Genomic DNA, 11,163 nt, shown 5'->3' with positions numbered 1-11,163 from the left:
GTCCCAAAATGCCTGGAGGGCCAGAGTTTGGACATCACTGACCTCTTGGTCATTTCTGACTTCTTGGCTTGTCCAGAGGGGCTTTGGCCCTGAGGCTGAGAGAGTGTGGCCTTGCGCAGGTTCAGAAATGGGTAGCCGAAGGACGACGAAGCAGGACCACACATCTCTCTGGGTTTCTTTATTAGTACAGGCAGCTTTATGTGCCCCGATGATAAGGAGACGGTGCCACGGTTTTATCAAAGGCGGTCCGGAGCTGTCTCCGGCCCCTGCGCCCCCCAATTTCCCCTAATAAGTTAGTATAAATAAGCGTCCTCCCCCCAATCCTATCCCTACCTAGCCATCGAATGTGGCTGCGCAAGCCACTGTAGCGAAGGTCCAAGCGGTCAGCTGAGCCGCCCAGGCGTCCTGGCAGATACTGTCCAGTCTGGAGATGTGCAAGCGGACCCAAAAACATGAAGAGAGGGAGAGAGACGCAAATAGGACACACTCACACAGGTTGTTGTGGCGAGGCGGCAGTGGCGGCTTTGCCAAGGTGGCCAAAGTCTATAGAAGGCCAAGGGTCCTCTCGGTCGGGGGCATGATTGACCCACCGCCCGCCTTCAACGTCCAGGCTGGCTTCTCGCTAGCTGTCTTGGAAGTTTCCTGGAAGGGAAAGGAGACAGCGGCCATTTTTGTGGACGGTCAGGGGGTCCGTGGTCAAGCTGCCCGTTGACCATTGGTGCAGCGTCCGGTCCCCAGTGCAAGTGGGGCAAGGAATGATATGGTAAGATAAATGCCTACATAAATGTTTTCTCTAGGCATTTGTAGATCCTCCAGAGGAACTCTATGGTCAACATCTGCTATAAATTGACCATGGAATAGCGCCGGAGGACCTACAAATGCCTAGATGAATGTTATCTTTGCGTCTTCCAGAGCAACTCTATGGTTGCTGGCAAGGTTCGCTGGCATGGAGAAAAGCCATGGCGCTTACCAAGGATGTTGCATTTGCAAAGAGGGCAAGTCTGCTGCAGGAGGAGCCACGGATCCACGCAGTCGCGGTGAAATTCGTGCAAACAGGGCAACACCCTGAGACACTGTTGGGAAGGACAAGAAAGAGGGCTTAGGAGTCGAATGGCAAGGAAGCCAACAACAGGGAACCTTCAGATCCTCTGGCGCAACTCTATGCTCAGCATCTACTAGACATTGACTGCAGAATGCGCCGAAGGACTGACAAATGCCTACATAGATGTTCTCTCTAGGTCCTCCAGCGCAACTCTATGGTCAACATCTAGTGGTTTCCAACTCTATCCGTAGATTATTCGCCACGCAAGGGATGCCAAAACGTCAAGGGAGCTCCTAACCTGGTTCTTGTGGAACTGGTCCAAGCAGACGGCGCAGCTGTCGATCTCATGTGCCCAGCTCCGAGGCGCCTTCCCAGGGTGGTAATGGCGGGTTTTCAGCACCGACAGCCTCCACAACACATGCTGCCTGAGGTCCGGCTGCGGGGAGGGTAAAGCCCAGGTTAGCGCTCGGCCCCCGCTCCGGGCAATGTAGCGCCAGGGAAGAGTGCATGATGCATGCCAACCTCTGAGTCTTGCTCCAGCTGGCTTTGCTGGGACTGTCGCTGGGCTTGCATGATGACGCCGGTGCAGAGGATGAAGGTGATGAGCAAGATGGCGTCCCACAGCTGCTGGAGGTACTTCTGCAATGGGAACATCTGTGAGAACATCATGCGCCGTAGGAACATCTCCCACGGTGACTAGACATTCTCCTTTTGCAACATTGCAACCGTCTATCCCAATCCCAAAATGTCCTCCATCCAGACACCTACATTGTCCTACTTCTTACTTATGAGGACCTTAACAAACTGAGCTGTCCTACCAAGAAATGTAGTTGTTGGGCGATCAGAGGAATTATTATGTAACTAGTTCCTTTTAGAAAGTAACTTCCCCAATCTCCTTCACAAATCTGGACTCTGGAGCCGTTTTCTCTGGTGCAGATGACTCCCTGCCATTCGCCGTAAAGGCTGCCCCGTGAAAGGCCACACGTGGACCATAGGGTCAGCGTCACCCCCTGAAAAAGAGGAATGGGAAAAAGTATCAGACGGAGGTCTGGAAGGGCAAAAACAGGCCAAGCGGACCTTCCTCTCGCATTAAATTTGAACTCAATACTACAACTGGGTTCACAGGAGCAGTGAGCGATTACATTATTATCGCAGATGCCATTCTCGTTAATTATTGTGTACTATGTTATCTTTAATTACCACGTACCACGTTTTCCAGCAGCACCGCCTGGTAGGTGATCTTTGCTGTGGCCTGAAGGCCTCTGCGGAAGCAGAAAGCAAGCAAGCAAGCAAGATTTTAATGATACATTAATTAAAAATATGTTAGTATTTTAAAGACAATAATATAATATAATAATAAAATAATATTATAAAATAATAATAAAATATAAAATATAAAATATAAAATAATATCAAATAATGATAATATAAAATAACAAAATAAAATAAATAATACAATATACTATAACATAATAACATATAATATAAAATAATAATATATAAAATAATAAAATAATATAAAATAATATGAAATAATAATGAAATAAAATATAATAAAATAATATAAAATATAAAATAATAATAAAATAATATCAAACAATAATTAAATAAAAATATAAAATAATAATATAAAATAATACAATAATAAATAATACAATATACCAGGGGTCGGCAACCTCCGGCCCGCGGGCCGGATCCGGCCCGCGGGCGCCTTTCCGCCGGCCCCCGGTCCCTAATGCCGCCGAAATTGCCGCCGAAATCAGCCCGCCAAGGCAGCGGGACCGGCCCCAGCCTGGTCCTGCCGCCGATTGCCGCCGCCGATTGCCGCCCCGCCGCAGCTTGGGCGCTGCTCCGGGCGCCCGCGGGTGCCTCGCTGCCATCCTCCTCCTCCACCACGCATGGCCGTGCGGAGGAGGCGAAGGAAGAGGAGGGCAGCGAGGTCTGGGGCGGAAGAGGCGAAGGTGGAGGCGGTGCCTCCTGCACGCGGCCGCGCCACCTTCCCCGCCTCCCCGCTGCTGCTGGCTTCCCTCTCGGCCTGGATGGGGCCTAGGCTCCACTCAGGCCGAGGGAGAAGCCGGCGTCGCCGCTGGCTTCCCTCTCGGCCTGGATGGGGCCCTGGCTCCGTTCAGGCCGAGGGAGAAGCCAGCGGGGCCGCTGGCTTTCCCCCCCGGCCTGCCTGGGGCTTAGGCTCCACTCAGGCCGAGGGAGAAGCCGGCGTCGCCGCTGGCTTCCCTCTCGGCCTGGATGGGGCCCTGGCTCCGTTCAGGCCGAGGAAGAAGCCAGCGGGGCCGCTGGCTTCCCTCTCGGCCTGGATGGGGCCCTGGCTCCGTTCAGGCCGAGGGAGAAGCCAGCGGGGCCGCTGGCTTTCCCCTCCGGCCTGCCTGGGGCTTAGGCTCCACTCAGGCCGAGGGAGAAGCCGGCGTCGCCGCTGGCTTCCCTCTCGGCCTGGATGGGGCCCTGGCTCCGTTCAGGCCGAGGAAGAAGCCAGCGGGGCCGCTGGCTTTCCCCTCCGGCCTGCCTGGGGCTTAGGCTCCACTCAGGCCGAGGGAGAAGCCGGCGTCGCCGCTGGCTTCCCTCTCGGCCTGGATGGGGCCCTGGCTCCGTTCAGGCCGAGGGAGAAGCCAGCGGGGCCGCTGGCTTTCCCCTCCGGCCTGCCTGGGGCTTAGGCTCCACTCAGGCCGAGGGAGAAGCCGGCGTCGCCGCTGGCTTCCCTCTCGGCCTGGATGGGGCCCTGGCTCCGTTCAGGCCGAGGAAGAAGCCAGCGGGGCCGCTGGCTTCCCTCTCGGCCTGGATGGGGCCCTGGCTCCGTTCAGGCCGAGGGAGAAGCCAGCGGGGCCGCTGGCTTCCCTCTCGGCCTGGATGGGGCCCTGGCTCCGTTCAGGCCGAGGGAGAAGCCAGCGGGGCCGCTGGCTTTCCCCCCCGGCCTGCCTGGGGCTTAGGCTCCACTCAGGCCGAGGGAGAAGCCAGCAGCCTCGCTGGCTTTCCCCCCCTGACCTGCCTGGGGCCTAGGCTCCGCTCAGACCGGGAAGGAGCAAGAGGAGGAGGATGAGAAAGCGGAGGAGAAGGAGGATGAAAAAGAGGAGGAGGATGAGGATGAGAAAGCGGAGGAGGAGGAATTGGAAAGGTGAGACTTCTCAGGTCTGCCTTGGGGTTTTTTTTATTAATTTTTTAAAATATACAATACTTATTTTTGTTTTTTTTATTTCAGTATTTTATTATTGCTTCTTATTTTATTTCAGTATTTTTATTATTTCTTTTTTATTTTATTTAATTATTTTATTCTTGCTTTTTAATTTTATTTCAGTATTTTATTCTTGCTTCTTATTTTATTCCAGTATTTTATTCTTGCTTCTTATTTTATTTCAGTATTTTATTCTTGCTTCTTATTTTATTTCAGTAATTTTTTCTTGCTTCTTATTTTATTTCAGTATTTTTATTATTGCTTTTTTATTTTATTTCATTATTTTAGTATTGCTTTTTAATTTTATCCAGTATTTTATTATTGCTTTATTTTATTTCAGTATTTTTATTTCTTTTTTATTTTATTTCAGTATTTTATTCTTGCTTTTTATTTTATTTCAGTATTTATATTATTGCTTTTTTATTTTATTTCAGTATTATATTATTGCTTTTTTATTTTATTTCAGTATTTTTATTACTGCTTTTTTATTTTATTTCATTATTTTATTATTGCTTTTTAATTTTATCCAGTATTTTATTATTGCTTTTTTATTTTATTTCAGTATTTTTATTTCTTTTTTATTTTATTTCAGTATTTTATTCTTGCTTTTTATTTTATTTCAGTATTTTTATTATTGCTTTTTTATTTTATTTCAGTATTATATTATTGCTTTTTTATTTTATTTCAGTATTTTTATTACTGCTTTTTATTTTATTTCATTATTTTATTATTGCTTTTTAATTTTATCCAGTAATTTATTATTGCTTTTTTTATTTCATTATTTTTATCATTGCTTTTTAATTTATTTCAGTATTTTATTATTGCTTTTTATTTTATTTCACTATTTTATTCCTGCTTTTTATTTTATTTCATTATGTTTATTATTGCTTTTTATTTTATTTCAGTATTTTATTACTGCTTTTTATTTCATTTCATTATTTTTATTATTGCTTTTTTATTTTATTTCAGTATTTTTATTATTTCTGAAGGTGAGACAGTGTGACTTTCCAAAGTGCATTTCTGTGTATTTTCGATGCATTTATTGCTGAAAGGTCTGCTTTAACAATGATAGTGGTGATGATGATGATGATGATGATTATATCAGTCAGCACACCCCTCCTCCTCCTCCAGGGCTTTGGCGGAAGCCCCGCCCCTTGTGTGTGGCTCCGCCCCTGGAGGGTGGAAGCTCCACCCCTGGCATGAGGCTCCGCCTCCAGAGGGTGGAAGCTCCACCCCCTGCTTCGGCCCCCCAGTTGTCTGAGGGACAGCAACCCGGCCCCCAGCTCAAAAAGGTTGCCTACCCCTGCAATATACTATAATGACAAAATAAAATATATTATATTTTATATAATATAAAATAATATTAAGATAAAATAATATGACATAATAATAAAATAATTTAAAATAATAATAATACAATAATTTAAAGTAATAATAAAATAATAATATAAAATAATATTTTTTTAAAACCTAGTTTTTTCCCCCTCAACCCTGGAAGAAATCCAAAAAGTACATTCTTGCGTCAGGCGAGACTTTACCGCAGCAATGCTCCGAAAAGTTTGGTCACGTTTTCTGAAGTCTGAACGAGGATCACCGGTTTTGAGAGAACCTGGGAGACGTCTAACTGCAGGGAAAGGAAGGGAAATAACATAAAAGAGAGTGGTTATTTGAACTGGTGGTGCAGGGGTTGACTTTTTCTGACCCCTCCAAAAATCTTAATCCCGTCCGGAGAACCTACCTCTTGGATGGCGTTTTGGTTCAGCGCAAGGATGAGTAGCGCCGAAGCACCCAAAAAAGGGCTCTCTTCATCTGCAGAGAAGGAAACCGCAGAGGAAAAGGCAAATCAATGGCAAAATACTAAGGGCCCTATATGGATTTGCAGAATCCTAGTGTTGGAAGGGACTACTAAAGGCCATATAGTCCAACCCTCCTTCTGCCATGCAGGAATACATAGGATCCTAGAATCGGAAGGGACTACTAAGGGCCATATAGTCCAACCCTCCTTCTGCCATGCAGGAATACATAGGATCCTAGAGTCGGAAGGGACTACTAAGGGCCATATAGTCCTTGCCTTGTTGACCACTGTGGTGGTGAAGGACTCCTCTTTGCCGCCCTTGGGGGTCTCCGCTTGCTCCTCGCCCACCGGGACAACACCGATCCAGCTGTCCTCCTCGTCCTCTAACTTGGGGTCTGTGTCCCCCACCTGGAAAAGAGGTCCAAGCAGGTCCAAATTGGTGGGTGGGTTTAAAAAGAGACCCTCTTCCTTGCATTAAAGGGGACCCTTGAGAGCAGGGGGCACAGGGAGACCCCTTTCCCTGAATGCAAAGGAGGAAAGGGGACCCCCGCAAGGCCTGGGGAGGGTCTCCAAAATGGGTATTTAAAGGAAAGGAGACAACCTCAAAACCCAAAATATGCAAGTGGGAGGGGTCAAAGGGTCCCTTCAGGAGTAAAGGGAGACCTCTTTCCCCTGAATTCAAAGGGGGAAAAGAGACCCTCTCAAAAGCCAAGTAGGGGGCAAAGGGAGACCCCCAAAAACTCTGCATTCAAAGGAAGAAAGGAGACCCTTTCAAAGCCAAAATGGGAGACCCCCCAAAAAACCCTGCATTTAAAGGAGAAAAAGGGGTCCCTTCAACAGCCCCAAATGGGCAAGTAGGGGGCAAAGGGAGACCCCCAAACCCAAACCTTGCTTTCAAAGGAAGAAAGGAGACCCTTCAAAGCCATAATGGGCAAAGGGAAACACCCCCCACACACAAAAATACTTTGCATTTAAAGGAAAGGAGACCCTTTCAAAGCCAAAGGGAGACCCCCAAACCTTGCATTCAAAGGAATGGAGACCCTTTCAAAGCTCAAAATGGACAAAAGGAGACTCCACCCCCCCCAAAAAAAATCCCTTGCCTTTTCAAAGGAGGAAAGGGGGAAATGGGAGGGAGACCTCTCCCCAAAACACAGGCTTAGGAGGAGGAGAGGAGGAAACGCAGGGCTACAATGAGGATCCAAGGCAGCTACAAACTGTCGGAGGAGGAGGCCTGAGTAAATCTACTCACCAGGACCAGGCTTCCCCGGAGGGGGCTGTTGTGGTGGTTGTTGGGGTCTCCTTTCTCCTACTCCCTCCGGAGGAAAAGGAGGGAGCCTTGCAAAGTGGTGGAGCTTCCTCCTCCCTCCTCCTCTTCCTTCTCTCCTTCCTCTTCCTCTTCCTTGGGGGGAAGGAGGAGCTGGACCTCCACCTGGGCTTGGCCCCCGACTTCTGGGGTCGCCCAAAGGACCCCCAAGTGGACCCCCAGGAGGCAGGAGAGGAGCATTTGGGAAGAGGAGGAGGAGGAGGAGGAAGAGGACACCATCATCATCACCATCATGGCCACCACCATCATCGTCATCCTGGCTTCCTCCTTCTCCTCCTCCAGACCAAGAGGGAGGGCCTTAGGATCTCAGGGAGGGGAGGGCCAGGGCTTGGGTCCACACTCTCTCAGCCTCAGTAAACAAACAAACAAACAAACCCCAAATCTCCTTCTTTCTTTCTCTTTGCAGAAGCCTCCCAATCCTTCCTTCCTTCCTTCTTTGCAAACCATTTTGCAATCGTTTCTTTCTCTTTTCCTCTGCAGAAACCTGTGAATTGTCCTTTCTTGCTTGCTAGATATAGCAAGGGCCCTCTATAATAATGATAATGATAACAACAACAACAACAATAATAATACCCCATTATTATTATTAGGTTTGGGGATCCATGGAGGATCCTGGAAGCAAACCCCAATGGATACCAATGATAATAATAATAATAATAATATGCTTTTTAGGGTTTTGGGGTGTGTTAAATACAGTGGGGGTATTACTATCATCATTATCATTATTATAGAGGGCCTTTAGTATCCTTTTGGGGTTTGCTTCCCGGACCCTCCATGGATCCCAAAATGCATAGATGCTCAATCCTCATTAAATACATTTTGGGAAACAGGCTTTCTCTCCTCTTCTGACCAATTTGGGGCCAAGCCATGTCACCTTGGATGACCAAAGCTTGGCAGGCCCTTTAAAGTTTGGACTAAAACCGGGCTCGGCCTGAGTACCCTGGAATTAAAACAGCGCCAAGGTGGCATTTAGGTTGGCATGTGACCAGGCCCATGTTCCCAGGGGCCTAAGAAGTGTATGCTTCGTTGTGCCACCTTCCCTCCCTCCCTCCCTCCCTCCATCATCCTCCCTTGGCTTCCAATGGCTTTTTCAGCTGCCTCCTCCTCCTCCACTTGCAATAATGAGGATAATGATATTGACCCACCCAACGAAGATGCTGTAAGAGATAATATGTGGGTGGCAGGGCTTTGCGCACCTTTGGGTGTCAAACCCATGGCAAAACCAGGGCCAAGCACCTGAGAACCCTGGCTGACCCTGTGTTTTCACCTCCTTTTGGGGTATTGCACAAACCCAGTAAGCTCCCAGTGACCTCCTTCCAAAGAGAATTAAACATTGGATAAGGGATAACCGCACTTGCGAGGGAAGTGCCATTGTTCCCGTTTGTGTCCCGAAGCCAGGTAAGTGCCTTGCCTCCTCCAGAGAGGATTTAGGGAAACCAATCCCAGGGTTGGCGTTGAGGCACCCAGGCTGAAACCTGGCCCTCCCAGCTTAAGGCTAATCTCCTCTGGATCAGGCAAGGCAACCCTTTTAGCAAAGGAATCTCTAGGTCTTTCAGGGCAACGTTTAGGTAACGTTGACCATAGAGTGGCACTGGAGGAGCCATAAAGGCCTAGTAGAGCATCCTCTCTAGGAATATCTAGGCCTTTCAGTGCCACTTTTAGTTAACATTGACCACAGAGTTGCACTGGAGGACCTAGATATTCCTAGAGAGAAAATATTAATCCAGTCTGTGAATAACCAAATCTGCAAATATGGAGGGATGACTGTATTTTCAAATGGCATATAGGGAGATATGGAACCTCTCCTGAGTAAAAAGCCTAAATTGGGGTTTGGTGACGGCCAAATGTTGGGAACATTGACTTCCGAAAAGGCTCAGCCATCCTAGCCAAGGGTCAGGAATTCTGGGAGTTGAAGTCCCACATGCCTGGAGACCAATAGCTGAGAACCACTGGTTCCAGTATTGATGCAATGGCGAGCAATCCTGGGCCCTGCAGTCGCCCGACCTGTGCATCTCAACTTGTGTAAATTGACTTCCAGTTTGGACAAACTGGTTTTTGGCTAAAGATTATAAAAGCCTTGTTCCTGCCTCTGATGCAAGATTAGCCAAGGAAGGAGAAAGTGCTGAGCAAACAGGCGACAAGAGCAAACTTCCCTCTTTTTATCACCCGCAGGATGATAAATATGTTGACCATCGGGATCAGGTCATCCGTTTCGGCAGGAGCTTCTTAAAGGAAGGGTCAACGTTCAGGCAGGTCCGTGCAAGGAAAGAGCGCGCAAGGAGGGAGCACAAGCTGTGCCAGACACATGCTTCCAACTTTTAATGGCACATGCCTCTAGGCTCTTCCCATTTGGGAATCAGGCAAAACATGGCCTTTGCCACAAACGCAGGGACTTCAGCAAATGGCAAACCCAAAGGGCTTTCGGCTGTTGTGTTTTCCGGTCCATGGCTTCTCCGTCTCTCCTCCCGCCTTGGACCCAAGCCCTTTGGCTGCGAACGTGAAGGCAATGGGAGCAAAGCCCTGGAAGGCAGGAAGCCAAAGGCCAGAGTCCAAGGCTTTTATGGAGGGGAGCATGGAAAGTGCATAATGTGGCCTGAGAGCCAGCGCTGGAGGCCACCGCTTTGCAACTGCTTCCCTCCTTTGTGTTCTTCTTCTTCTTCTTCTTATTATTATTATTATTATTATTGGCTTTGTTTATACCTAGAGGTCTGAGTGAGGCTAGGCCATGGAAACCCCTTTGGCCAAGTCCCGCTCTCTCAGCATCCTCCTCAGAGGAAAGGCCCTGGCAAGAAACCTGGCCAAGAGACCCTTGTGATAGGACTTGAAGGTACACATCACAACAAACAACAACATGGCCACAAGATGAGCATGAGTCAACAGTGTGACATGGCAGCTAAAAAGGCCAATGCGATCCTAGGCTGCATCAATAGAAGTATAGTGTCTAGATTGAGGGAAATAATGGTGCCACTCTATTCTGCTTTGGCCACCTGGAATAATGCTGTGTCCAGTTCTGGGCACCACAATTCAATTACAAGATGGAGGAGGTCCAGAGGAGGGTAACCAAAATGGTGGAATGGTCTGGAAACCATAAAGCCCTATGAGGAGAGACTTGAGGAGCTGGGTATGTTTAGCCTGGTGAAGAGAAGGTTAAGAGGTGATATAAGAGCCCTGTTTAAGAATTTGAAGGGAGGCCATTTTGAGGAGGGAGCAAGCTTGTTTGCTGCTCCAGAGAATGGGACACAATGGAGTACAGGAAGAGATCCCACCTCAACATTAGGAGGAACTTCATGATAATAAGAGATGTTTGATAGTGGAACATACTCCCTCAATGGAGTGTAACGGAGTCTCCTTCTTTGGAGGTCTTTAACTGAGTGGCCATTTTCTGGGGGTGTTTTGATGGAGAGTTCCTGCATGGCAAAATGGGGTTGGACTGGATCAGGGCCCTAATTGGGGGGTCTCTTCCAACTCTATGATTGTATGATTGCGTGAACATAATATGTAAACAAACAAATGGAAGGGCCTCAGTAAGGCTCCTGGTGCTGAAGGAGGAAGATGAGACAAATTTAACTCAGTCAGAAAAATTCTCCTCAGAGAAGCGCGCGCCTCTTCCCCTTCCCCCACTTTCCGCTCTTAGCCAATCAGCGCCCGGCTCTGCCCAAGCCCCTGCCCTTTGACGACTGTGGGGGGAGGTGGAGTGGGCGCGCACGCGCTTCGCTGGGTCCTGCTCCGGGGCGTGGCTTGGTGCCGGTGGGCGGGGCTTGGTGCCGGTGGGCGGGGCCTGAGTCATGAAAGCAGCGGCATCAGCAGTACTAGCGGCAGCA

The 11,163-nt window shown here is 48.2% G+C and overlaps 1 protein-coding gene across 1 annotated transcript; it reads right to left on the bottom strand.

The window, feature by feature from the left end:
* Window positions 1–3: 3 nt before the first annotated feature.
* Window positions 4–11,129, bottom strand: RNF215 (ring finger protein 215). Its single transcript, XM_089537119.1, has 11 exons — window positions 10,964–11,129; window positions 7,268–7,639; window positions 6,295–6,426; window positions 5,962–6,032; window positions 5,762–5,847; window positions 2,250–2,304; window positions 1,861–2,052; window positions 1,565–1,681; window positions 1,341–1,478; window positions 971–1,073; window positions 4–642 (listed from the first exon to the last, which is right to left on the bottom strand). The coding sequence occupies exons 1-11, from the start codon at window positions 11,127–11,129 to the stop codon at window positions 623–625; spliced, it is 1,452 nt and encodes a 483-aa protein (XP_089393245.1). The 3' UTR covers window positions 4–622.
* Between the last annotated feature and the right edge of the window lie 34 nt (window positions 11,130–11,163).

Source organism: Sceloporus occidentalis, unplaced genomic scaffold (assembly GCF_023333645.1).
Source record: "Sceloporus occidentalis isolate IW3139 unplaced genomic scaffold, rSceOcc1.0.p SCAF_8, whole genome shotgun sequence".
NCBI classification, from domain to species: Eukaryota; Metazoa; Chordata; class Lepidosauria; order Squamata; family Phrynosomatidae; genus Sceloporus; species Sceloporus occidentalis.
Note: the sequence above shows the minus strand (reverse complement) of the source record. Positions and strands in the feature narration are given on the sequence as shown.